Below are 27,904 nucleotides of genomic sequence, written 5' to 3' on the forward strand. Positions count from 1 at the left end.
TTCGAGGATTAAGACAGAATGTGTGTGCATGTGTGCGTGCATGCCTGGCCAGAAAGCAACTCTGTACCACAAAGTCTGCTGTTCTGTTTTCTATAAGAATCTCTGTCTCTTTCTGACTCCGAGCAGCTCCGAACCCCTTCGAGGAGCAGGAGAACGTCGACGCCAGGTTTGTGGAGGAGACGGCTCTGAAACAGACGCTAATTCTGCTGGGCTTCGAGAGAAAATGATAAACGCGCAGAGGTGGAGAGGGACGCGGGGCGGATGGATTGAGAGGGAAAGAGATGGGGAGGAAAATGTGTTTGAGAGACCAGTCATCATCGAAGGGGCCTCGAGGACAAGTAACGGATGGATGGATGATGGAAGGAGGGAGGGCGAGAGATGAAAAATGAGCGGCGGGATTGAAAGGCAGAGGCGTAGACATAAACAAGTTCTCACTGTGAGATGATGAATTAGGGTGGGACGGAGGGGTAGATGGATGGAGATGCTCAGAATAGGAGGCAGAGTCATCACCCCAGTTTTCCCACCTGCTTTTCAGGAAAGAGCTGAGATGGGTTGCGATGTGCGAGGAACAGCTGCAACTTTACCCAAACCAAACAAATTGTTGGCAACAGCAGAAATTAGAATACAATAACCAACATGGGTACACCTTCACTTACGGTTTAATTAAACTTTGGGAAACTTTTTTTTTTTTGAAATCGAAAACTGCAGGCAGTTATTTGCATTGTCTCCTCAGCTTCTCTTCTTGCTTTGATAGAATTTATGAACATTGATGTCAAATGCTGTGAATGGTAATTATAAATCACTTGTTTAACTTGCCAGGCTTCCTGTAATGCTGCTGCACCCCATCAACTTGATTATATGCTGACAAAAGCTTTGATGGTTGTGGTTTGATGTGGTTAGTTGCTCTGGTTTTAAAGTGGACCTATTATGCTTTTCCTTATTGTCTGTCATGCATGTGCTGTTACAGTGGTGGATGCTCACATCAAACATGGCTGGAGTTTCGAATGATTAAGTCAGCATATGTGAAAGTTCTCTGTAAGCGCCGAAAGCTCAGACAGTTTCCAAGTTCAAATTCAGAATTCAGAATTTCAAATACAACTTACAAAGAAAATTAACAGAACTTTTTAAGCACTGTGATTGGCTATTCTTTGTATAAATGCAGTTCTCCTTCAAGCGTCATTCAGTATCCTCCCTATGGGAAGCGCCCTCTGCTGTGACCATCATGTAAGTTCCACTATTACCATGCACAGCCCAATCACTTCAAAGAGACTGGGCCCCCACTGACCCCCTTTATAAGAGCCCCTGGCCCCACACCAGAAAGCGGGAAGCCCCACACCAGGACTTCCCGCTTTCTGCCCTGTGGGGCAGGGATAGCTCAGTAGGTAGAGTGGTGGCCCCTGAGCAAGTTACCGTCCCTACACACTGCTCCCCGGGCGCCCAATGGCTGCCCATTGCTTCACTGAGCGAATGGGTTAAATGCAGAAAGGAATTTCCCCACGGGGATCAACAAAGTATACATTATTAAAGATCACTAGAACTCATCAGAGTAGTTTGCGAACATAGGTTTAGCCCCACCCATCTGCTGTTCAAACCTTTTGTGTACATGGAGCAGCCAATCGAAAGAGCTTGTTAAAGGCCCACTATAAGGAATTATTAGTCAAAGGAGCTTGCAAAGAAAAGCGTCTGGACTTCTTTAAGTTACTTGAAGACGTTTCACCTCTCATCCGAGAGGCTTCTTCAGTTCTAAGGTCAAATGGTGGAGAGTCCCAGATATAAACCTGGTGGGAGTGTCCCCCCACAGAGGGACAAAAGGACCCCCTGATGATCCTCTAATCGCCTGAGCCAAGGTGTGGAACTGGGTGTGGGTCCCAATCAGCCAGAGTTTCAGGTGAGTTCGTTGTGAAACCTGGCCCCACCTTATCATGCGAATTCCTGAGGTCAGATGGCCCAGGGTGTGAGTGGGCGTTAAGGCGTCTGGGAAGGGATCTCAAAACTGGATTATAGATGGCAGAGAGTTGGTGTCGTAAACCACCGCCTCTGTTCAAAGATGGTCGCTCACAGTGGACATAGATGGCTTCTTTCACTCCTCTTTCAAACCATCTGTCCTCTCTGTCCAAAATGTGAACATTGGCATCCTCGAAAGAGTGTCCTTTATCCTTAAGATGCATGTCCTTTTGTCCCTCTGTGGGGGGACACTCCCACCAGGTTTATATCTGGGACTCTCCACCATTTGACCTTAGAACTGAAGAAGCCTCTCGGATGAGAGGTGAAACGTCTTCAAGTAACTTAAAGAAGTCCAGACGCTTTTCTTTGCAAGCTCCTTTGACTACGATGACCTGGATGACTGAGAACCTTCACAGACATAAGGAATTATTATTGTTCAGAACTGTGACTCAACCCAAATCCAAGAATATAATATAAAATATGAGGCTGGAAATGAGTATAATAGGTCCCCTTTAATGCTGATTTATGCAGAATGATTTGTCTCTCTGACACCACAACTACATATCTATATGTTCATTGTTTGTAACACTTAATAGCTCCTGTTACCAAACCAAAATAAAGAGAACACAAAATCACTCCATAGCAGGCAGTAAGAGTCTGCCTCCACACACATGTTCAGACGTGTGCTTTGAAAAATCGTGCTGTAAATGTTCCTAATCCTTTCAGTGCTTGGATGTTTGCACCCTGTGCATCATCCAGCGCTGAATTCCACAGATTATTTACATGTTGTGTTTTGATTGCAAAACCAGTGCTCTGGAAGAAGGGATCGCTCAATCGCTCATGTTTACACCGAAATGTAAATAAATTTTTGTCTTTTTTAAATGGTGTTTTTTTTCTCTTTTTTTGCCTCACTTTTAAAGAACATGGCAGAGACACAAGCTTTGAGGTAGGCGATCTGTGCACTGCTTCCCAATAAATTTTGATGACAGGATGAACTTAGCACTTTTGGAGCGTCTGCTTTCAGTGACATAATTTGTAGCGTGAAAGGCTCTGTGGAAGTGAGCTCTGATTCTTGAGAATGTCTGAGTGCTTTGGACAGGCTCAGCAGACCTCCAGTAAAGTCAGGAAATAATCTCAGCGTCAGTCATCACACGCACTGACTCACATTTAATCAGGAACACACCCGTCAAGCTTTTTTTTCCCCTTTTTCGTTACATAACCCACAATGTTTCATTAGCAGCTTTCAGCTTCATCACTTTTGCTGCTTCACCTTCAGTCCTTTCTCCTGTGGGCATTTCCTCTTTTAAATGTGGTCACTCCTCACCTGATTGCCCCTATCGCACTCTGTTATGCAGTCAGTGTTATGTAGGCAGCTAACAGTTTGGGGCTAAGTTAATCTGACAGCCCTCAGCATCAGCATGCGATGGATGATCACACACACATCACATCAGCAGGTCACCTCCTTCGGAAGTTGACTCACGCAGAGTGTTGCGCAAAGCTGGTTTATGCCAGTCATTTCCTGTCAAATGAGCTCAAGTTCCTCAAAATGACTTGTTTAGCATTTTTTTAAGCTTTTATACTGACAGTAGGGAACAGGTGGAAGAGACACTGGACAGGTGGAGGCATGAACTGGAGAGATGAGGAATGAAAGTCAGTATACAGTACCCGTGTGACTGAGAGGGACACAGTGAAGATTTGTGGAGGAGAAGTAGTGAAAGTAGGGAAGTTGAAATACCTGGTGTCAAACATCAAAAGCAACGGAGAGTCCAAAAGAGAGCTGAAGAAGAGAGTGCAGGCAGGGGGAATGGGTGGAAAAAGGTGTGACAGCAGGACAGGAGATGAAGCGAAAGGGAAGGTCTGCAAGATGGTTGTGAGACCTGCTGTCATGTATAGTTTTGAGAGGGTGGTGCTGACGAGCTGGAGGTGTAAGAAGATGCTAAGATTTTCACAGGTAGTGACCACAGTGGACAAGATTAGAAATGAGTACATCAGAAGGACAGCTCATATTGAACGCTTTGAGGACAAAGTCAGAAAGGCAAGGTTGAGAGGATTTGGGGATGGTTGGAGGGGAGAGTAGATATATTGGGCAAAGTATGTTGAAGATGGAGCTTCCAGGCAGGAGGAAAAAAATTCATGGGACGTTGTGAAGGAGGGCATGCGGAGGGTTGGTGTGACACAGGAGGATGCTAGGGAGATCAGCAGTCCCCAACCCACGGGCCATGGACTGGTCCATGAGTCATCTGGTACTGGGCGGCGAGAGTTGAGGCTCGGGTGTGAAACTTATGGTTTTCAGGGTTTTTAATCGGTTTTTATCGTTATTTTTTAAATTGTTTTCGTTAACTTGGTTTCGCTGGGTCTTTTCCCATGTGTTATGAATAAATCTTCTTTTTTTGTTTCTGTTACTAGTTTTATTTTGTTGTATTTATCCATGACACCTTAAAGGCCGGTCCGTGAAAACATTGTTGAACATAAACCGGTCCGGGGCGCAAAAAGGTTGGGGACCGCTGATGTAGACGATCCTCTTTGCTGACCCCTAAAGGGAGCAACTGGAAGAAGAAGCGTTCCAGCAGTGATACTCAGGTAGGCTGAGGCAAATAAACAGTGCTCAGTTGGTTCTAAGGATCCCAAAGTGTCCTATTTTTTAACAGTCTTTTATTTACAATTTTGGTGAGCCCATGAGTAGCTCTTCTTAGCTGACAGGAGTGGCGCCCAGTGCGGTCTTCTGCTGCTACAAGATGCTCTTCTGCACACCAATCTGTCCATTTTTCCTCTGACCTTCCAGCATCAACAAGGCATTTTGCCCATATTTGGACAACTCTCTGTAAACCCTGGAGATGGCTTGTGTGGGTAAATCCCAGAAGATCAGCAGTTTCTGAAATACTCAGACCAGTCCGTCTGGCACCAGCAACCAATTTAGACCCTTTCAGGGCAGTCACATGCTTACAATCTGCAAAACAAGCTAATACCAGAACTGCTTTAATCTCAAACTAAGATCGAAAAAAGCTTCTGATAACTTTTTAGTTTCAAAGGCAGTTGACTATGTTTTCGATCACTAGTCACCAACTCTGAACTCTACACCCAATTTAGATCCCCTTCTCTTATCCCCTTGACTCTCCTCTGCTGCCTTCCCCCTTCATTTAAATTCTCCTCTCTCTTTGTCATTCTCTATGCTCTTTCAGTGCTTGAGCTTCCTCACCGTATTTACATTTATCATTTCAGGCATTAAAGGAGACACTCCCAGCCTTGCATAGAGCTTAAACCAATTGCAATTTATTCGGAGATTACAAGCATGAGGGATGAAACAACGAGAGTGAAGAATACCTAGAAATATTCCAGTGGCCCTGAGAAATGAATTTATCTTCTAGAGAAAGGTGGTAAAAGTGTGATGGTGCTTTTGCTAGATGGAGAAAATAATACAGAAATACATTACTGAGTCTCCTTGTACTCCCTTCGACTCTCTTTTACTTTTTAGCTTTACTGTAAACAACCAAGTGCCAGTAAGGGAACCAAAATTACAACCAGATGCAGACCACAAGAACAAGCTCAGAGCAGCCAGCACACAGACATGCACATGTTAGTGAGAGCAGGAAGAAGGAGTGTGGAAATAAATAACACAATTCAGAGAAACACATGTTCTTTTAGTGTGTGTGTGCCTGAAGTACGCCAATAAATACAGAACAGTCATATGGTTCAATATGTCGTCCTTGTCCACAGACATGTCTTCTATATCTCTATGGATTTGAGCTCAGGTTTGCGAAAGTGTCTCATGTTGGCCCCTGGTTGGGAGGGTTTGAAGGGGGCCTGGGCTCCATAGGGTTTGGGCAGAGGCAGCCGAGCGTTCAGCGGGATGTACGCGTTGGGACGTGCTTCGGCTGTGGTGTACTCTCCATTAGGTAACTGCCTCCACTCCTTTTCAGCAAGCTGCACACACACACACGCAAGAATGTACCAGAAGCAGTTTTAATATTTGATGTAAGATTGCTTGACCTTGGAGTAAATACTTCAATTTCAAATTATCCTGAATTTTAATCAAGTAAATGGAATAATCAGTTCTGCATTTTTTTTTTTATATCTCAGCATGAATGCAAAAGCAAAGATGAACAGTCGAGTGCATGAGCTTGGGACAATAAAGCTGATTAAAAGTTTAATTTGTGTTTTTTTTCCTCCTGTTTTTCTTCATATTATACCTCCAGTGACTGAAAACACACACGGCGTGTGCAGAATTTCATATTTTGGATTAAATCCTGAGAACAGCAGCACTTGCAATTATTACAATTTTTTTTAAGTTTTACTTATTATATTATGATTTATTCTATTTTTTAAACAAAAAAAATATCATGAAAAAACCCGTCCACGTTTTTGGTTATTAATGAGCCTCATAATATACTGAGTGCACGTTCCTGTGAACTTTTCCTCAAATGACAAAAACCAAAAGGAATGTTGTGTAACTGAAAAGAACAAAGCAAGGCCTGCCTGTTTGAGAATAAAGGTGGTCGTGCTGACTAAAGTACAGTCATTTTGGTTTGCTCAATTTCATCTTAAATCAGATACTACAGCTGACATGAGGCAATCTGTGCACCCTGGCACACAGTGTGTGAACCAAACCATGGATTTAGGGGAAGTCACTTTGATATACAAGCTATTAACAACTTTCTTTACCTCTCCTTTAATCATATTTATAACAGTAGGTATAATAAAAAGAAAAAGGAATAGCTGCCGATGTTGCTTGTTGTGCATCTTGGAGCACTGACGTGTGGAGAGCAGTGAGGAATTTAGACCAGTTTACCTACCTTCCTATAAAAATATGCCACCCTTACTTCTTATCAAACACCCTTATCAAAGCAGCATTTTTTTCTTCCAAAAGTCTTGAGCCAATCATCATTTCTTTGCATTTTTTCTTGTAACTTTTTCTTTTTAAAGCAGCCTTAAGTAACAGTTCTCCACACTTTCAAAGTTATGCCAAAAACTGTTTAAATCCCCAGTGTGTTTGGAGAAGGGCAGGAGAGAGGTCATCCGTAAAGCACAGCGGAGGCTCTGTTATGGTTTGGGGCTGCATTTCAGCCAGTGGCGTCGGGGGTCTTGGTGAAATCAAGTGAAAGCAGATCAGTACAGTCATACTGTGATTCACCATGCAATATGATCTGGAAAGCATCTGATTAGCTAGTTTCATTTTTCCATTTTGAAAATGATTGCAAACACACTGGATACATACCTACATAAAAACACTATCAGTCATGCATTGGCATCCGCAGAGCCCGGACCTCAACATTACCTCATTACCTAAACATAGCCCCGAATGTCCTTCAAGAAGCCTGGAGAACTATTCCTGAAGACTACTTAAAGAAAAGACAAGAAAGCTGCCTAAGAGGGTTCAGACACTTTTTAATAAATCGCTGCACCTTCTTCCCATTTCCCCAACAAAACATAAAGAAATGAGAGTTGGCTTAGTTTAGGTATAGTACTGTGTTCACCCCATAGTACTTCTATGAGTAAATGCAGATTGGTAAAACAACAAATTGTGCAAATGCTTGTGCATATTTTTTGGAGCTATTTCCTTTAAAGCTGCTTACATTTTACATATCACGAGCTTTTGGGGGTCTGCTGCTTCGCTCAAGGACACTTGGACAGATTTATTTCTCTCTTTTTTTTGTGAGGGGCGAGGATTTACGGTGCATGCTGTGACTGTTTATCACCACACAGCTACTTACTGTTTTCTTGTTACTGTGACCTTATTAGCTAAACAGAAAAAAAGCACAAAAAGTTACATTTTTATATATGGGTCTGTGCGCAGATTAAACAACAAGATTTAATGTGTTATTAGTGAGCCTCAGATAACTCCCTGGGACAGACCCAGGCTGTTTGCCTGTACTGTTAATATTCAACAGCCTCCTGCTCGAGTTAATGACACATGACCTTAAAAGTTTTTTGCATACTGTGTTAAAAACTAGCACCAGGATGAAGTCACTGAAACTGTTAAGAGGCTGACAAAATTGATTTGATCCTATTGTGGCTGATGGGTTAATTTGTAACGATGGTGAGCTCCTGCTGAGAAAAAAAGAGGAAAAAAAAAATCAAGTTCAAGTGAACACGCATCCTCACGACACTCCAGTCCTCTCTTTGACTTTCACCACACCACGGCATGCAAATTAACCGTGCCTAAATCTCACGGACACTTCAAAGAGATGGCGATTTTCTCATGCATAAAGTTTATCCGCTGGCGTGTGATCTGAGGAGGGCGCACAAAGCGAGAAATAATGGCTCTGACTGCGAAAAACATATCAGAAACTGCCAAAAAATAAACAAGAAGAAATATCTGCAGACATTTTAAGAAGTTTAAAATGCAAAACTAACAATGACATCCCTCCAAAATTCCTCAGATACACTCTAATGTTTCCACATCTGCAGGTTCCTTGCTGTTACTTGTTTTGGCTATGTGCTTGCAATTTACTGTGGTGTCCTTTTTGATCAGTAGCTATAATAAAAAGGGGAGAAAACAAATGGCTGCAGGCAGCTGGACTGGTTTCAGACAGCTGATCTGTGCATGTGCTCCTTCTTTGTGTAGACAGCCGCTAGTTTTGTTTGTCACCCGTTCAGCCTGTCATTTCCTGTTTTTTTTGCAGATTCTAGGTCGAGTCTGTGCGTGGGTAGCTCTCGCTCACGCTTTCACTCACAGCCTTTTTGCTCTGGAGAGTCTTAATTGACTCCTGCCCCTGCAATGTGTCCCTGCTGCACTCTTCTCTTTGCCACTCTATCTTCTTTTCTTGTCCCTCAGTGCTCTAATCAATTTCTGACCAGTGATCTTTGTGAGTCTCGTGTGTTTCCTTACCCTCTCTTTCTCCTCTTTGTCCCTCTGTCTCCTCTTCTTGTCCTGGAGCATCTTCCTCCACTCCTCCTCTTTCTCAGGGTATGGTGACAGGCCCTGCTCCAGCCGCCGCTGGCTCTTGTCCATCTGGAAACACAGGACAAATGGAAGGAACATTCACTCTGTATTCCTTTCACTTTGTCCACTCTGCACTCTCCTGGCCTGATTCAATTTAAGCTGCACCCAAAAACAGATGGTTGTATTAGTGTCAGAATCCAGGCAAAATTAAGCCTTGGCATTTTCTGCTTCTAGCTGTGTCTGCGGTGCACTGCAGGCAGACAACTGCAGGGATTCTTCAGGTTATTAACACAAATCTCCTGAAATATATAGAAGGCATGAGGGAAATCCAGTCATTTTACCTGTTTATTTATTTATTTTACTGAGAAACACAGCAGTGGGGTTTATGTTGAGACCAGTTTCTGATTTTCAGCATTTCTTGGTTGAATAATGCAATGGTGCCTCATTATTTTCATACTTAAGCTCAACAATTATACTAATTATGATAATGGACTGATTCCTGGTCACTAAAGCATGTATTAAAAGTAAAGCCTGTGAAGAAGTGCCTTAAACTTGCATTCTCCCTAATTGCCAGCAGGGAGTGACTCTTGTAGTTTCCAAAAAAAAAGAAAAAAAAAGTCCAGTTCTCATGAAATTTGTAAGAAAATGACCCTGAAGCGATCTATGATCTCAGTAAATGGCTTCCGACTTCGGCTGCTTCCTTTAGCGGTCACACGGTAGATCATCTCTATATATCTCACCCTATCTCTAGCATTCTTCTCTGTCACACCCACCCTCTGCGTGTCCTCCTTCACTACACCCATGAATCGTCTCTGCAGTCGTCCTCCTTCTGCCTGGCAGCTCATTAGTGACTACACTCTTTAGCTACTACGCCTCCGCACATCACCCTTGTTCTTGAAAATCGGTACCAGTACACATCCTCGGGCATCCTCTCACGCTCCAGGATCGTGTTAAACAATCTGGTCAGAAAGTCCACTCCTCACCTCCACAGGTAGGTTATCAGGACTCTTCATCCTCTTCATAGCTGCCCTCATTTCATCCTTACTAATCCTCTGCATTTCCTGATTCACAAACTTTCCTCCAATTTGTCCGTTCTCTCACATTTTCCTCAATTAGGAGCTCCTCAAAGGAGTCCTTCCACCTTCAGTACACACTGTCTTCACTCATTAGTGAGACCTCAATAAACACTTTCTTAAATAATTTATGGACTCCGTTTCAAATTTCAATTCCTATTTTATACGACATGTTGCTCATTTTGTAAACCGCTCTACCATTTTTACTAAAATAGATACATTAGAGTAGACAAGATGTTGATGATCAAATGGTCAAGTTGAGGTTTCAAAGTAGCAGTCCACAATGTCCTGATGGCTATTGCAGCAACATTATATATAATGTGATCAAATATTTACTATAAAAAAAAGAGTATGCTTTCTGTAGTATTCTCACTTTTTTAGCTTATAGTTTTTGTTCTACATTTGTTGAACTCACACTAACCTCTACCTGGTGAACATGTAGAGACTGATTTAGCTAAATTATGACAAACAGCAGCAGTTCATAAATAAACCGATAATCAAGCTGCTGTTAGTCAGAGCCACTACATACACATTACTTACCCTTAATGGAAGCGTAAAAATGTAATAAGCCTCTTTGGTTGCTATAGTTGCTATAGTTACAGAATACACTGTAATGCTAGCTGCTACATGTTAGCACTTAGCTTGCAGTTAGCGTGATTGAAAACCTCCTTCTTTGGTCTAAAATATGAATAATTGCTGAAAGGGAATGAAATAATAATTAAAGTGGATCACCAGGTTTATTTACACATTTCAAATGTGTAAATACGTCCATCTATTCAGGCATTTTCTTCCTGCTAAATATTGTTCTCATAGATTCTTTACAGAAGAGCAACCTGGTCATCTATGAGGTTCAGTTACGAAGACGTAAGGTTATTCTAAGGACATAGGCAAGATAAGGCTATAGACAATAAACTTTTATGTTGTCTGATTCAGTTGATTTGATTTGGCAGTTTCAAACCAGGCACCTGCAATAATATACCCCTAAAAAGATTTGTAGTGTTTAGTTGGAATTGAACCGTGAACCTTTTGTTAGCCAAGCAATTATATAAACCAACATACTATAAAGCCATAGTTTAAGGCATACATAAATTCTGTAAATACTGAACTGCTAGATGTTGATTCCACAGATTCCTAATAAAAGATGGACATTGTCACCCATGAGTAAGGTCTAGTTATGAAATCTCGAGTTGTTTTGAAACTGGATACGATGAGCCAGTGCTCCCTTCAATCATGATCAGTGAGTAGAAATAAAAATAAAGAGAAAACCAGAGAGACACTGTGGAGTTGCACATCCAAGAGCTCGGTGTAGATTTCTGGATCCCTTTGTTGTGGCTACATGTGCCCCCCCCTCCTCCTGACCTGTAGCTCCTTCTCTTTGATCTGTTGTTGTAGAGATAAAGCAGCAGCCTGCTTCATGGAAAGTTCTGCAGAAATGGCCATCATACGGTGGTTGGTGTTGATTATGTTAGTTCGGAGCTCATTCAGCTGGAAGCAGAGAACATATAGACAGAGGCACAGAGTAGATCATTCTTCATAAATGTTCAGAGTCAAGCTAATCAGAGAGTGTAATGTAGTGTACAGGTCTAGTGTACTTTGTCCTGCCTCTGGGATAATGTTTTCAGATCATTTGTCCTATTCTCAGAGATCCAAGTAAACCAGTTTAAACTAAAACTGATTTCCATTGTTGATTACGGTCAAATAACAGGGTCACTGAGACCTCATGAATTTCCTCTTTAACTTTCAAACATCACCACTTAGAAATCCCTATGTCATAGTACTGGGTCTGTGACCCAGTGTTTCTAAGTTTCTGGACCACAAGGTCATCCTGCAGAGCTCCTTCATCTGCGCTACTGGCCAGGTAGCCGGCCTCCTGTAATGGTCCATCTCTGCTGCAGGGCACACCTTCTGCCTTCTGAACTGCTAGGTCTTTGTTTTGGACTCTTGTGCTCCTTGCTTCAGTGGTTTTGCTCTGATCATTGTCACGCCGTCCCCGTTTGCTGTGTGTTTCCATGTTTCCTTCATCTCCCTTGTTAACTCTTAGTGGTAAATGTCTAGTTGTTTATTTCTAGTTTTTTGTTCCTAGTTTCTTGTTTCTGAGTTTTCCTTTTTTTAGTGCTCTTATGTTTAAGTAGTCACAGCAAAGGAGCTACTCAAAGTCCTGCGTTTGGGTCCTGCCTTGCATGCCATACAGTAATACATGAGATTTTCTCATGTTAACACTTACTTAGAAAAGGAATTTTACTGTCACGTTCTTGGGAACGCAACATCCCAGTACACCTGGAAGGAATTTCATTAAATCTAGTTAGTTTGACTCGAGGATGAACTGATGAGAAGTTGGTGGTCAAATATCACGTATACAAAAAACATTCTTTCCCTTCACTTAAGAATTAATAGACTGGTTTCAACAAAATTTAACAGCGCTGTCTGAGATGACAAATGATGAAGAGATGGTCTTTTAGGTTAACTACAATGTGACACCATGATGTTCTGCAAAACCACCCAGGACCATTGACCTTATTTCACATTTGGATGAATGCTGAATGAATGACACTAATCTCTGTGCTCCGTCTAATAGATCCCCTTAAGGTCTTCAAGCAAGGATGTAAAATGCAACTAGAGTAGTTGCCTGTCTACCGTGTGAGGACATTTGAGCTCGAGATTTTCTTCATTTCAAATTAAATTCCTTTCAGTGCTACTGTGACTTATTTCTACAAATGATTATGGGCTATGAAGCTTGTTCCACTAGCTTTTGATGAGGGTATTTATAGCCGAAGAGGAAAAGAAGAGCAAGTGGGAGTGTAAAGAAACTGTAATGCTCAGTGAACTCCCAAATGCTCACTCTGCACGCTCCTCACATGGGCTGCACATGCTCCTCAAACAATGTCAGTGTGTTCGTGAGGGAAACAAAGAGAGAGATAAAAGACCACGCTGCAGATAACGGGTGAATAATATGTTTCTCTGTATCTGAGAGTATATTGTATTGTGTGGGAGTGTGTGTGTTTGTCTCTGTATCACCCTATGTGTGTCTATATGAGCAGAGCTTCTTCTCTATGTATATACAAGAGTCTACCTTCTTTGCCAGTGAGAGTTTGTCCTCTTGGCAGTTCTCAGCTTGCTCGCTGAGTGGCTTTGAGAGCCGGGTCACCTGGTCCACCAGGAGTTCTTTTTCCAGCAACTGTCTCTCGCGCTCAGCTAGATTCACCTCAAGCTACAGTGCAGAGACAGAGCGGAGACACACCTTTTTTGTATTCCCTTTGAAAACGTTTGCAATAAAGTCGTATTTTAAAAGTGTCGCGTACCTGTTCAATTTTCTTGGCCAGTTCTGCCGTTGATGGGTCTTTGCCCTTTAGCTCTTTGTAATCAACTTTTCGCTCCACACCCTCAAGTGTCTTGTCCCTGGCTTCTGACAGCTGAGAGACAGAAAATAAGAGAATTACAGACGAAAACAGACAACAAATTGACTGTGGCAGAAGTCAATAAGCTATTGTCACTTGTATCTAGTAATTTCCAAAGGTAAATAACCGGAAAATACAAAGTAAGAATCTAGAATTAGTCTGTGTGTGTCTGAGTGCTTTGTTCTCCATGGATGGAAGGTAGTCATTGCATTGGGGATTTAAGGGCTTTTTTTTTTGCTAAACTTAGTGCCTACATGGAAGCTACTTCCTGCTACATGACAAGCCAGTGGCAAACTGTGATAAGAGAAACCACAGTTTAAAAAGCTACAACATCCCTCCAAGGGCCTGTTTTTTTTATTCAGTTTTTATTTTCTGACATCCCCAAAGACAGCAGAAAAAAAAGGGGAGGCAAGGATACACACAAAAGGAAAAAAACACACTAAGGAGACGAGGCAAAAGGCTCAGAAGCAGACAGGATGACAAGGCGTTAAAGTTAAGTGAAGGGGCAGGGCAGGCATGTTCGATCAATGTCTTTAGCTAATGCTCATTCTGAATCAGCTGCAATTAGCGAGTGGAGACGGAGTTAGAGGTTTGCCAGAGTAAAAAAAAAAAAGTGCACATGACCTACAAAGTGCTTAAATGAATGACAGAAAATTAACATATAGAACATTAATTAAGGTTTTGACCTGTCTAAGAATAATGAATGGGTGCCTGCTTTGCTTTTCTGGTCTAGTCCACATGGACACACAGTGCCACTGGTTTAACGCTATTCCAGTAACATGCAGGACTGGAAATGCACCATGAAATGCAGCAATGTCATAAAGTCTGGTGGGGAGAAAAAGGCTAACAGGAATTAAAAATTACAGTGGAAAGTTTAGGAAAATACCAAATAAACCAGACTGAATTCAGGAGAAAATATTACGCACTTGTTACTGAGCACTCAAAGCATTTTACATGAATGCCATAGCACTTTATGCATCTTACATCCATAGCCCAGAGGACCCGGAGGAAACACACACAGGTACAGAGAAAACATGCAAACTCCACATAAAGAGGGATCAAGCCAGGAACCAAACAAAATCATAAAGACACAATGTTACCTGAAACCTATGACTAGCCTCAGCGGGGGCTAGAGATGGAAATGGGCAATTAAGAAAGCTGTAGCATCTTAACAGTGAAGTTAATATAAATGCCCACTGGCCCCATTAAAGCAAGATAAATTATATATATATATATATATATATATATATATATATATATATATATATATATATATATATATATATATATATATATATGAGAATCTCGGCTGATCAAGGAGCCATGACAGGCAAAATAAAATGAATGTAAGCAGAAAATAGAAACAATGAAAAAAAAAACTGTGATCAGTTGATAGAAGACAGGAAAAGGAAAATACATGAGAAATATTAATAGATGCCTGGGGACACTGAAACAAATATAAGAGAAGAAGAAGTGATTGATTATACAGCGCGGAGCAAAGAGAGAAGAGTTGAAGAGAGAAAAAGCACACGTGGAATAAAGTACAGAGGCGGTCTGACCTGACACGACCTGCCTTATGAAACATCAGCTTCAGTCCATTCAACCATACTGAGTATAGAGGTGTGTGTGTGTGTTTGTGTGTGGATATATGCAGCAGTCTAGGCTTATGTGCCTGCATCTAATGTGAGCGAAGAAAGACAGTCCGGAACAACGTGATGATTCCGTCCTTCATAGATGGGATTAATGAAGCCTCTCTCCTATAGTTGGGCAGCGAGTCTGATTAAAACAGACATGGGTGATCAGCCTATTAAAAAGCCTACTGTCATATGAGTCAGGTTTTAACTTAGTATTAAAGCTGTCATGTGATAAGCCAAGGTGTGAGCTGGGTTAAAGTTACTGAAAAGCAAAGACAGAGATAAGAGTGGAGGAAATGTACTTGGAGAAAGTGATAAAAGGCTGACAGACAGAGGAAGATAAAGTGAGAAGGAGCAAAAGAAAGGCCAGAGTCAGAAAAAGGAGCGAGCGATAGGATGTGAAGGCAGACAAGAAAGGCAGAATTAAAAAGACAAGAGATGCTGAGAAACAGGAACTGGGGCTGACCAAGAGGGACCCGGGATATGTGCACTTCTCACAGAGAATATGACTTTGACAACAAAAGCCTGTTCGTGGTATGAGGAGTTCAATACGTGATTACATCATCTGAAAGCTGAAATTAAGCAACAAATCTGATTCTGTTCCCTGCTCGACATGCAAATGAAGGTCACCAAATCGTCTAGAGGGAATACGAGCTGAAGTAAGACTTAGAAATCCATCAATTCTGATGTCAGGCTTCTCAAACAAACCTTAAAATAAAGTGCTTAATTGCAGTATACCAATGCCAAATAGCGTTTCAGAAGTATTATTGCGCTCAAGTTCTTCGTCTGCTTTAAACAATTGCAACTGAGCTCAGCAGATCATGTCGGAATTGGAGCTAATAAATGCTGGACGACTTTTACTTTAATTGAAATGACTCCACCGCAAAAAAAGAGAGAATGGATTTGTACAACTGGAAACGGTTGATGGCTACACTGGCAGGATCCTGACTGCTGGGTTAAGCTTGATTTTTTTTTACATGCGATGAATCCACAATGAGACCGTCTACAAAGCACTAGATTGGTGGTGGGGTTTCTGTGCACTTGAGGGGTTTTTTTTCTCAGTGCTGAGCTGATCGTGTTAAGAGTTGGAGCTAATAAATAATTAACAACAGTTACTTTTACTGAAGTGAAAAAGAAGACTTTGGGGAGTATAAAACACAGATAGTCAGAATCAAGAAACAGCTATATGGCTACAGAGGCAGAATACAGAGTATTGCGTTCACATTGTCAGCAAGCTGGATGCTATTACAGCCTATTGCATTTTGTTTCATGGATGCAATGTCTTTGTACTAATCGGTATTTTGTGTTTATTGGGAATAATTTCACCAAGAGGTCCAATTAGAATTTTTAAATGCACACTGATTACTGAGGGGTGTATTATAAAGCAATATTAATGAGTCAGTGAACTCTACCAAGCTTTAAGGCTCTCTTTTTATCTGGCTGCATCACCATAGTAACTCATGATAAACACATAACCTGCTCCCAACCAGGTTATGTGTTTAGAGTTTGGGTTTAGAATCAGCTGAGAGCGCTGATTGGTTACATAAGCATCTCATAGGGTGAAGATCTGGTCCACTGTTCCATGGCTGGGATGGAATCAGCATTGATCCTCCTGAATACGAGGCTCAACAGTCAGTCAGAACATTCTTTCAAGCACCCTGGAATAAATTTTCCCTAGGAGGCTGAGCAGTGTAATACCACCAGAGAGCTTTCTAACTACCCCAGCGAGCTCTGCCAGTGCAACTGGTGAAGCTTTCCCTTATTCTTCAGGGTCTGTCTCCTCCACACAGGAGATTTTGGCTGGGTTTAACAGTTCCTCAAGTGCTCTATCCACTGCCCAAAGATATTCCCAGTCTAGTTCAACAGAAAAGCCCTGCTTTTCTTCATAAAGACCTGCTGACAGTCCTCTTCTGCGGCCTCCCATGGAGTCCTCTCACAACTGAGCTTTTGCTTCCACAAGTGCCAAAGCCACAGTCTCTCTGATGCCCGTCTACTGCTTCAGGAGACCCACGGCCAAGCAAGCACAGAAAGTGTCCATCAGCAGACTGAGAGCCACGCTGGTCTGCAGGATGCTACCACGACAGACTAATGGAAAAACAATCAATAATAAAAATAACATCGAATTATCTCGTTGTGGAGCTGTGAAATGGATAAGTCTGTTATTTTACACAGTGAGCATTTTTGCTAGTTTTTCTTCCTGCTTTCAAATAGGCTAAATTTTATTAATATAGTAGGTCCATGCTTTACACCACTGCATCTGAGACTTTGCATTGCTCATATCACAGGATATGTTTCCATTATCTGGATTTACTATGGTGAACTGACTTGGTGATACAGGGCAAGATGTATGGCTGAAGTAAACATTGAAATTTCAAGTAATAGTCGAGAATAACTGAGAGCAAAGAAAGTAAACAGAAAAGAACTAACTATCAAAACCCAGGAATCACAACAATAATATTGAAAAAAATCAGCACATACACCACAAGTCACAGCAAACACCAAGCTAATTTATAAAAATGTCTTGAATGAAAGAATGAAAGAAAAGGTTTTTACTCAAGAAATGTTTTGTTTTAATCTCAGAGCTTTAAATGAACTTCTTTAGTTGTCAAATTCCGACTGCGACAAATATGTACTCGATTCTGACTTGACTGATTAATCTGTGTTGCACCCTCATATGTAACCACCCTAAGTCACTTAAACAGTACATGATGGATGGCACAAAGTGTGTCTTTGATACCCTCCCTCTCCTCTCCCCACTCTTCAATCAATCTTCTTTTTTTCTCTGTAGTGCCCTCTCTTGTAGCATTTTTATAGCCGTCCTCTTCCTTCTAGTCGTATACACACTGACGTACGTCTCTCCCTTTGTATTCATCTGTCTCTGTTCTGCCTGCTTGCCTGCCTCTGTATTCTTCAGCTGACAGTCGCAAATAATAGCTGCTTTCTTGGCTCATGACTGCAGTAAAACATTGTAGATATGACAGCATCCGAGCAGCCTACCATTAGCATATCATTTACATAATTTCAGCTCAGGTTGAAATTAACATGATGGCTTATAAAGCTTCATAATAGATGCTACACCGAAATCCTGAAAGTGTAACCATAAAAAAAAAACAAATAATTACCTTATTTATATACAACGTCCACAAATTGGTCCACAAAAAGCCTTGTAATTAGATAAGAGACAAAGGAACAGATCAGTAAAGCATAAAGGTCAACAAGTTAAAATCATATTAATATAATACGATGATGTAAGGGTAATTAGAAAAATATGGGAGTAGAGCAGCTCAAAGGAATATTTATATATTATGAGGACCAAGCACAAGTTACAACTAAAAACAATGTCAAATAGAGGAGATTTTTTCTTGTCTCTCTCTCTCTCTCTTTTTTGAAATGTCTATACAATGAAATCAAAATGGAGAAATATAGCCACCACATTGACCGGGTCACATAATGCAACTAGGAAGGAAGAAATAAAAGCCAGATGTACGTTTTGACGGGAGATTTACAAGACGATTCAAACTCTGCCAGCATGCATTTATCAGGCAAGTCATTCCACAGCCTTGAAGACTCTGACAATGAAAAAGCCCCAGCTTTCCACTGTGAGATGTACCAATGGTTATAAAGTATGGGTTAGGCCTGCAGACAACCTCAGGCTATAGAGAGGCAACTAGGGTGAAGCAAAACCAGTCATAACTTAAAATAAACACTGGTTATTTAGAATTAATGACCCCACAGTTTAACCACAGGCAAAACCAACTAAATAAAGTGGCGTGTACCTGATAAAATTTGTAACACTACAAAAGCAAAAAGCATTTAATTTGTACTAAAAGAATTTGGGTTTTTTATTGTGTCTGGAAAACAGATGGATAAACTGTGACTGGAAATCTGTTGTTTGATCCATGAATTAACTTCGTGATGGTTCCACAAAAATATGTCACTGCTAAATTATTGTATCGCTGTACCGGAAATACATTTAACCTACATCCCAACTCTCAAGAGTGGCATTTCATGAGGGCTGTGTCATGTGTTCCTGTGTGGCTGACAAGATTAGAACCAAATATACATGACTCTGAAGCGGTGCTAAACTCAAAATGCAACTTTATTGATGGGCTCATGCGGATCAAAAAAACAAAAGAACTTAACCTGGGCAGACAGTAGGAATTTGCTAACTAGGAAATCACATGGGAGACACGGAGCATACAGGGCACGCAGCAAGAGGGAACGAGGCACAAAGAATGGGAGACAGAGACAAAACTACAAAAACTACAGACATGAACACAAGTCACAGAAGGCAACAGTTATCACAATGAAACAGGAAGTCACAGGAAGCTGGCTTAACTTAGCGAAGGCCACGACACTGGGACATCGAGGAACCCAGATAATCAGGGAAGATGAGACAAAGGGAATTAAACTAGACATGAAAGCACAGAGGTAAAAAGACCACCAAAGCAAGACAGGAAGTAACTAAACAGACGGCAGACAGAAAGGTGAACTTCACATATGACACACCAAGGACAAAACAGACATGGGACTAGGACAGCCTGGCTATGAAAAAGAAGTAGAAACATAGATATCAAAACTAATAAGTACTGGGAAGTAATACTACAATCAAGAGACTAAACAATCCAGACCTAGACGTTAAAACACTTTAAACTAAGGAACTAAGTTATGGAGCAGTTATATTAAAGCTGCATTTCAGTCTAATTACCTCATGAATTTCAATGGTATCGACGTGAACTGATAATACTTGATTGTGATTTACCTCTCTCACATTCACAAGTGTTTGATTTAACGTGAACACACTTCTGTCCCCTTGCACACTCACAGAAAGTGGATTCACCCTCACCACATTATTCTGTTTATGTGCCCGTTTGATTTATACCTTGTCGTTGATTTTAATCCAGTACTTGCTTCACAACTGATCTTTGTGTATCATATGACTTTTTTTCCCCAGAACTTGTACAAAGTTGAGAGTTATTTCTTGCTCTTTTTGCTCTCTACCTGTTCCCGCCATCCAATATGCATGAACTTCCACACACATACTGTCAAACCGATTTTTTTGGCAAAGGGTTTCCCAGTAGTAATAGGTTCCAGACAGATTGGACGAAGATTTAAGAGGAACAGAATATGACTCACCACTATAGGGACAGTGCTATCTGTCATCAGCTCCACCCTATTATAAATCCACAACTGACTGTGTCTTTGTATGTCTGTGGGATTGCTCATGCAACTGTGCATAACACAAGTGTAACCAGTCATTAGATGACTGTTTGTTCATCGACATTTAGATTTCACAAACTCTGCGCAGATCTCGATGTGCGCACTGATGCGTGTGCACCTGTACGCGTTTGAGACGTCGATGCGCCCGCATCTCATAAACAAGCAGCAAATTTAGATTCCGACCCCAACCTCTGTTTATTTTGCTGCAATTAAAATTCCTCAGAGCAAATGGAAGCCTCAGAGTATATTGAACTTCAATAGTTTCACAGATGGCCCAATCTATCTTTGTCAAAATTTCCCATCAAAGGAAAGGGGGGGGGGGGGTCTGTCTGCAATGAACAGATAAACTGGTCACAGATGAATACAAATACACAATATATATGATAAATCGACAGCAAGGCAGTTGCATGGAGATTGAATTCGCATAGAGAATGAATTTGCAGGGAGAATGAATTGAGCTGGTGAGCCTCCTGCAAAAGTAGAGACCCCCATGATTCACTTTTTTGTACCCGGGGGAGCTAGACGGCTGTACGAGTGAAAACTGTAATTTAGAAAATGATTTGCTGTTTACACACAGATGAGAGGGAGAAGTATTAAATAACTGGGTGGCTGAATGGCAAGAGAGAGGAACAAACATGGACTGATAAACTAATTAAGGAGATAACTGTTGATACTAAAAGTTTCAGGAGAAGCACGTCTATTCAAACGTGATAAAGCTAGTCTATAGCCACGACAGCAGCTTTGTGAGGATGTGTGCTCAGCTACAGCAAGGCTTTCAGCTAAAATGCTCATATTGCTCATGCTAACCTATGAGCAGAGAGTGTCCTGTTTTCTCAGTTAGATACACTCAGGGTGTGATTTTTGTTTTCTGCTCACCTGCAGGGCGTCACGCTCTTGTACCCACATTAGCAAATCTTTGGACAGGGAGACAGGAAGCTGGTTCCACCTATTAACATCAGCAGCATACTTTAGGAGTTTTGGTTCTGACTCAATAAATGTGTTAAAATAAGCCTGCTCTGTAATGTGCTGGTCACAGGTTTTAAGTGTGAATGATAGTCAGGTCAGGGTTGGTCTGTCTGCACAGAAGAGGGGCCGTTCCTCTCTATTGGACGATTATAGCATCTCCAGCGAAACTTCCAAACTGTGCATATCATATTTTTTTCAGAACAGCCCTTCATAGGCAGGCATTCTAACAGCAGGATGCCAGTGACAACAGCCCAAGCGCATAACTGCAATTCAACAAGTTTAATAAGAACATTCAGAATTCAAGTTTGTAGGAAATTATGATGTAATTGATTAGGCAACTGGTTTACAGTCAGCAGGAATATTTATAGGATAAATACCATGTTGAAACAGCAGTGGAATAACAAAAAGATCCAGATCACCTTCCTCGCCCTAAAAGTGCTGAAAGTGAAAGTCAGATATGTTTTAGATAGAATGTTCAGAATTAAACTTTACTAACAACCAGAACTGCCAACCTGATGGTACCGGTCAAGGTAAAGTCAGCAGGATTTGTGATCTGGGCCTCATGAAAATATGTATGAAGTTTTAATAAGTCCAACTGTTGCTGAGATATTTCAGTCTAGCCCAAATAGACCAGGCAAGCTGCATTGCAATCCTCAGAGTCAGAGACCTAACATCGATGAAAAGATCCAAATATATAGTTCGTTTGTGTGAGGAAGAAGAACATAACAAAAGGCTGAAGTTGTGAACACAAGTGAAAGAAAAATCCTGGTGGAAACAATAAAATTCAGGAATTTTGTAGAAAACAAAGTGTGGGAAAGAGTAAAGAAACTAATGAAACATGAGTGAAAGCAAAAAGATGGCATCATCAGGGCTCCCAGTAGCAAACATAAACAACAGAAGGAGTAAACAGATGGACAAAAAGGAGAGGGGTGTTTTTCAAATGAGCAGCACACGCTGAAGTCTTAGCCAACGTTATGTTCATCCAAAAGAGCATAAGACTCGGATAACATACGTCTGGTCCAGCAGCAACTGTAAGCCAATCACTCTGATCCAGAGAGGTAACACACCCAATCCCATGATGTAGCTGCTGGAAGGGGAACTCGGTGCATGTTTGTGTGTCTGTTTCAAATTTCTCTTCGTCTCTGTGTGCACAGTGTTATTGTTTGGGTTTTTCCCCTTCGTTTTAGATACTTATCTTCTTTCTGAGTATCCGTGCGTGTCTTGAACTTTATTTGGCAAGTGTCCATCCTTAAAATGTCACTCCATTAAGATCTGCTCAGCAAAAAGAGGCTCTCATCTGACAATAGGGAAGAAAATTCCCCCCAATCTTCATCCCTTGTGTGGCTATTTCAAAATAATTTGTTTTCAATTGTGAATAGATGCATGCAATCTTCCACTAGTTTGTCCAAGCAGACACCTCTCAAGCATAATCAGTCTTGATTATGATCAAACTACGAATGTTTACACTTTAATGAGCACTGAGTCCTGTCATTAAAGTAAAGCGAAAGCCTTCCCACACAGCATGTTTACTAGAGTAATTCAGAAGTCTCTTTGTGAGATAAAATGCTGAACGTGTTTCAAAACAAGGACCTGCTCATTAGTGATGTTCTGAGTGTCTCCACTGCTCTATGGGTTTTATTCTAAAGCACTGCACTTAACTGTTCTTGCTGGAGTTCCCCTGGCTTGACAGAGACAGTAAAAGTTGAGCAATAATCTGTAAAATCTCTGACACCGTTCAACTCACATACACCCACAGTCATACACTCCCTCAGACCTCTACGGATAAAAAATAAATCGCGTATATTATTTTTATGACAAGGAGTAATGGGAACACACACACCTAGCTGGACAACGCATGGAAGTGCTGTTGAAGAAAGTCCCCGGTTTGCAGATGGACCAGGCATGCTAACTCGAACACACCTACATACACCACATGTGCCAGAAGATTCTCAGAAAAATCTGTACTTTCACAGCATCTCTTTTTTTTTCATGCTAGCTGGCAGGTTTAACTACATTAAGAGAGGATTTTGAATCCACGAAGCAAAGGCATTTCATGATATAGTCATGGTTGCACTGTTGGAGAAATGTCGGCAGCAGCGTATTGCACTTCAGGCACCAATTAGTGGCTATATTAGCAAAATGCCACTATGGAAAGCGCAGGGACATTTTATAGGATGCAGTGCTCATTCAAGAGTATATGCCTTATGAGTGGCTCTAACATTAGGCAATGCAAAAATGTCTTGAACTGTACAGTATGATGCATTTCCAGTTTTCATTTCTTGTTAATAAGGAATAAAAGAAGATAGTAAGAAAAGAGAAGTGGGCGTTGTGAGACTGTTGCCGGAACACTGTCAGCACTGTTTACACAAGAAAAATGAGTTTAATGAAGGATTTCTACATCTTCATGGAAATCTGTGCATTCTCAAAACCTCTTAAGCATGCAATAAGTAGACACATTTTCCCTCCTACTCTATAACTTCTCAGGTAATTAGTATGCATTTCCACAAGTTTGGTGTAATTGCTTCCTTTGTGGAAGGACTGTTAACCGTCTGTGTGAGGATGAGTGTGTAGGTTTATCTAATGTTTTTCTACCTCTATTTGGAGCATTGTAATCTCCTCCTCCAGTTTCCTCTTGAGGTGTACATCTTTCTTCTTCAGGTCTATCTGCCTCTTCTCCTCGTTGATCGCTAACTCCAAGTCTCTCGTGTCCTTCTCCAGGGCCTCCAGAATCGAGTTTCTTTTAGTGATAGCTGCCTCCTGGATGTTCACCTTCTCATAGTAGTTACACAAAATCTCTTCATGTTCCAGGAGCTGGATTCCTCTGTAGATTTGAGAAGGAAGTGCATATGGTATATACGAGCTTTAGGTCAATATGTAAGCATTCGGGTAGCAATTACTTGAGCTTTAAGCTATGAACATACAGGAAGTTGCGCCGCTGTATGGCAGTTTCGTGATTCTTGTTTATTTCCAGCAGAGTCTCCTGCTGATGGCTCATCATTTGTGTGAGCTTCATTAGTTCCAGTTTGTTGTCCTCACACTCCTGATTTATCTGGCACTGCTTCCCGGCAGCCTACAAGTCAGAGAGAAAGAGAAAGTAATAAGCATGTTCACAGCATCAGAAACAAGATCGGCACAAAGCACTTAATGACCCTCAGAAAAGTCAGTCCCAATTATTTTATTTTTTAATGGTCAGTGGGGTTCAGTGTGACAGAACTTTGGACGTATCAGATTTAATACAGTACATTTTATGTATTCATTCCTTTAAAGTATTTCTTCCATGTTTGCCCTTTCCTTAGATACTTGTGTTGTCCTTTAGTGTGATGGAGAGAAATGCAGAACAGGCCATGGTCAAGCACAGACCATTTAGTCAGTGTCCTTGAAACATTCGCAAGGAGAAGTCTTTTAAAACACGAGGAAGTTTAAAAAGGAGAAAACACCAGGAACTCAAGAAAACGGCTGGAATGTTTGACTTTTGGAAGTGACGGGACAAGCTGGCAAAACGAAGCTAAATAACAGGTGGTGCACACAATTGGAGCAAAATCTAACAAAAACAAACAGGGAAGACCAGAACAAAGATGAGAAGTAAGACTAACCAAAAAGCTAAAAAACCCCAGGTCATTTCAAAAGCACATCACTGTTACCCATTGGTCATCACTCATCAAACTCAAAGCCAGCTCTGCGATGAAGGCTTTTTGGGCCAGAGGTATCACAAAACACAGACATAGCACTGAAAGAATCCTGAATCTAAATCTGTGAGAGAATTCTGCAAAAGCAAAGATGGTACAAGTATAACATCCAGGAGAGGAACCTTCTTAAAATGTCATTTGGGTAATCAAAGTCAGGAATCTTTTCACGTTTTTCATAATTTGTAAGCAGGGATAGCTCAGTAGGTAGAGTGGTCGCCCCATGATCGGAAGGTCGGGGTTCGAATCCACTGAACGGCTACCCTGACGTACCCCTGAGCAGGGTACTGTCCCTAACCCTTCATCAAGTTCTTTTGATTCCTCAGAGGCAGCCGATGGAAGACAAAACACTGCTCAGTAAACCATTTAACACTTTATTTCACTTTCACAGCACTTCTAGAAGGGAGATGCGTCCTGCAAGGCACGTTGCCGTGGATCTCAAAATGGTGACGGGTAGGGGTGGGTTTTTATAATCGATTTATCGATTAAAATCGATTCTGGCTTGGATAACGTAAAATCGATTCATTAAAATCCTGAATCGATTTTTTAATATAAATTTATTTTGCCCGAAATGCCAGAATCTCTGGTGAAATCTCACAAAATTTCAACAACCACCAAACAGCTAAAACAGTAAATGAGAGCAGGAACATGGATTCTGCACAAAGACTTAAACACACAGCGCAGCCCGCGGATCAGAATCAGTTAGATGTCGCCTTTCTCACAGTCGGGGCTGAAAGCCGACAGCGCGCTGATTCTGATCTGTCGGCGGTCCGCGCTTTGTGTTCACGCCCTTTATGCGCTGATTCTAAAGCTGTTAGTTTGATGTCTCTCCAAACAATATTGACCGAACCAGCAGCAAAAGAAGATCCAAACTAGGCTTCACATAAACAAAGTCATGAATTCACTCTGACTTTTATTGTTTTGCTTCGACCACAATGCACAGCTCTCTCTCGCATGCTCGCTCTCTTGCGCGCTCTCGCTCCCTCTCGCTCCCTCTCTCTCTCTGTACTGTTTTCTGCATTATTCGCTTGCTTGTTATGCACAAGTCTACCGTTGTTTACAGCGCTGTCGGCCGACGGTTTTTTTTTTTCGTTTTATATACTTCCAAAAATAAAACCTAATTTCTGCCGTTCAATACCGAACAAATTTAAACTTTTTAAAATTATGCAAAATGCAAAACGCTCAGCCTTGTCTCTAATAAAACCGCTGTAACTTCAGAGGTAATGTTCATGTGTTGATTAATGGTTTTCTTTCGTTTTTGATCTACTGCAGAAATTTTTTATAAAATCCCAGGCCAGGAAAATCACCTTCATGTTTTTCTGTGTTTTATCCTCAGCTACTTTGACACAAAGGCCTCTGCTGTGATGCTCACACCTTTGATAAAGTCTTGGTGTGTCAGCTTCCTTTTTATAGATACAAAAATATGTAAATGTACTGATCTGAATTATAATATTTCTGACTGTCAAAATTTCCCAGATTCAAATCAAAGTGAATCGAATCGAATTAAATCGAATCGAATCGAATTAAATCGAATCGTGGATCGAATCGATTCGGGACCCTGTGAATCGGAATTGAATCGATTCTAGAAATCAGTGACGATACCCAGCCCTAGTGACGGGCACCTGACAGTTTTATTACCGGGCACCCTATTCTAGTCTAAACAACAGCATTTCAGTAAGTTTCCACTACAAGATGGTTCCCTCTACTATCTACTGCTCTACAGGCAAACATGGGTGAGAGTCTACGACTGAAGGACACCTATTCTAATGCCTTTATTATTCAGGGCTGTGTCCACTTAACACTACACTATATGATTATATGGCAGTTTGATTAATATGAGATTAATATATGGCACAGTAATAAAGCACTTCAGGTAAGATCATTCTAACAACAGTGATAAACAAAAAACCCAACACGTTTTACTATAAAATGCTAGCAATGCGTTCACCCCTGTCTTATTTGTGTCTGTACACAACTTTGGATGTCTCGCAGCTCATTTAATGTTTGTTTAAACTGTCTAAATTGTGATACTGCCATAGTGCAAAGGGTGTGTGTGTGTCTGTGAACCTTGGAAATGTCATTGCGTAGCTTGTCCCTTGTTTTCGAAGTATTGGAGATCTTCATACGAGCCTTTGAGAGTCCTCTGAAATAGACGTATATAAAGGGAAAAAGATAAAAATTACACACAGAAACTCAATAAAACATAACTCGTTGCACACAGCTTGACATCGTAACTTTTAAAGAATCGGGATCTGTTATAATGCTATTATAGTATTTGGTTATGACCACGTATCCTAAACACACCTGTCCTTGTTGATGGCAATGGTTCGCTGGATTTCCGATTCATTTTCCAGGACCTTAATCTGCTCCGTCAATTCTGTGATCGTCTGTGAGGCCATCTGCTTCAGCTTGACATACTTTTTCTTCTCTTCCATAACCATATCGGACAGCTTAGAGTACTGTAATATTCTGATAAGGTAACAAAACACAGATTAGTAATGAACACATTATTTATCAACAACACAAACTCCCAATCCAGAACAATTTCTTTACACGTTACACTAATGCTTTGTATTTATACTTCTTAGACTTTTAGGTCTATGTGCGCTTGTTAAATAAACTATGGACAGAAATTTTATCATCAACAGATGCTATACTCCCAACAGAGTAATCTTAATATCAGTGACTCATATTCATTACAGGTGATCAGTGGATCACAAAATTATGAAAGAACCAAAGTCTCACGGGGTTTAAAATGCATCTAAGGCGTGTGTGCTGTGACGAACGATGGCTAAATGTGAGAACAGAGAGGAGATACACTGTCTGATTCCATGTCAAGTGCAACCACTTCAAACTGAACTCTGCTGCTTTGACCTTAATGAATGCATTGTTTAAAAATCTGCTTTTATACTGGGTGGTGCTTTATGCATTAGTCTGTGTCTGAACACTGAAGTATGACCAATTAGAAAGAAATGGTTTTCTACCAAGACAACATGCACAGATGTCTGAATTAATTGTGTCTGCAGATATTTTGCAGATCAGAGGAGCCAAACATATAAAATGGAATCAATTATCAGTGGTGAAAAATGGTTATATTAAAGGAATATTT

The 27,904-nt window shown here is 41.0% G+C and overlaps 2 protein-coding genes across 4 annotated transcripts in view; one reads left to right on the forward strand and one right to left on the reverse strand.

Annotated features, from left to right (window-relative positions):
• Positions 1-13,185, forward strand: part of gsap (gamma-secretase activating protein) — a 65,315-nt gene extending 52,130 nt beyond the window's left edge. For both annotated transcript variants that reach the window (XM_085139016.1, XM_085139017.1), the window contains exon 32: positions 127-13,185. In XM_085139016.1, the coding sequence (XP_084995142.1) occupies positions 127-227 (101 nt within the window). In that variant the 3' untranslated portion in view covers positions 228-13,185. The remainder of the gene's footprint in view (positions 1-126) is intronic.
• Positions 5,193-27,904, reverse strand: part of ccdc146 (coiled-coil domain containing 146) — a 53,575-nt gene continuing 30,863 nt past the window's right edge. For both annotated transcript variants that reach the window (XM_085139013.1, XM_085139014.1), the window contains exons 15-23: positions 27,100-27,264; positions 26,863-26,938; positions 24,034-24,182; positions 23,705-23,933; positions 13,197-13,307; positions 12,968-13,105; positions 11,257-11,382; positions 8,771-8,893; positions 5,193-5,865 (exon numbers count right to left, since the gene is read on the reverse strand). In XM_085139013.1, the coding sequence (XP_084995139.1) occupies positions 5,668-5,865; positions 8,771-8,893; positions 11,257-11,382; positions 12,968-13,105; positions 13,197-13,307; positions 23,705-23,933; positions 24,034-24,182; positions 26,863-26,938; positions 27,100-27,264 (1,315 nt within the window). In that variant the 3' untranslated portion in view covers positions 5,193-5,667. The remainder of the gene's footprint in view (positions 5,866-8,770; positions 8,894-11,256; positions 11,383-12,967; positions 13,106-13,196; positions 13,308-23,704; positions 23,934-24,033; positions 24,183-26,862; positions 26,939-27,099; positions 27,265-27,904) is intronic.

This window comes from Neolamprologus multifasciatus, chromosome 17 (assembly GCF_963576455.1).
Source record: "Neolamprologus multifasciatus chromosome 17, fNeoMul1.2, whole genome shotgun sequence".
NCBI lineage: Eukaryota > Metazoa > Chordata > Actinopteri > Cichliformes > Cichlidae > Neolamprologus > Neolamprologus multifasciatus.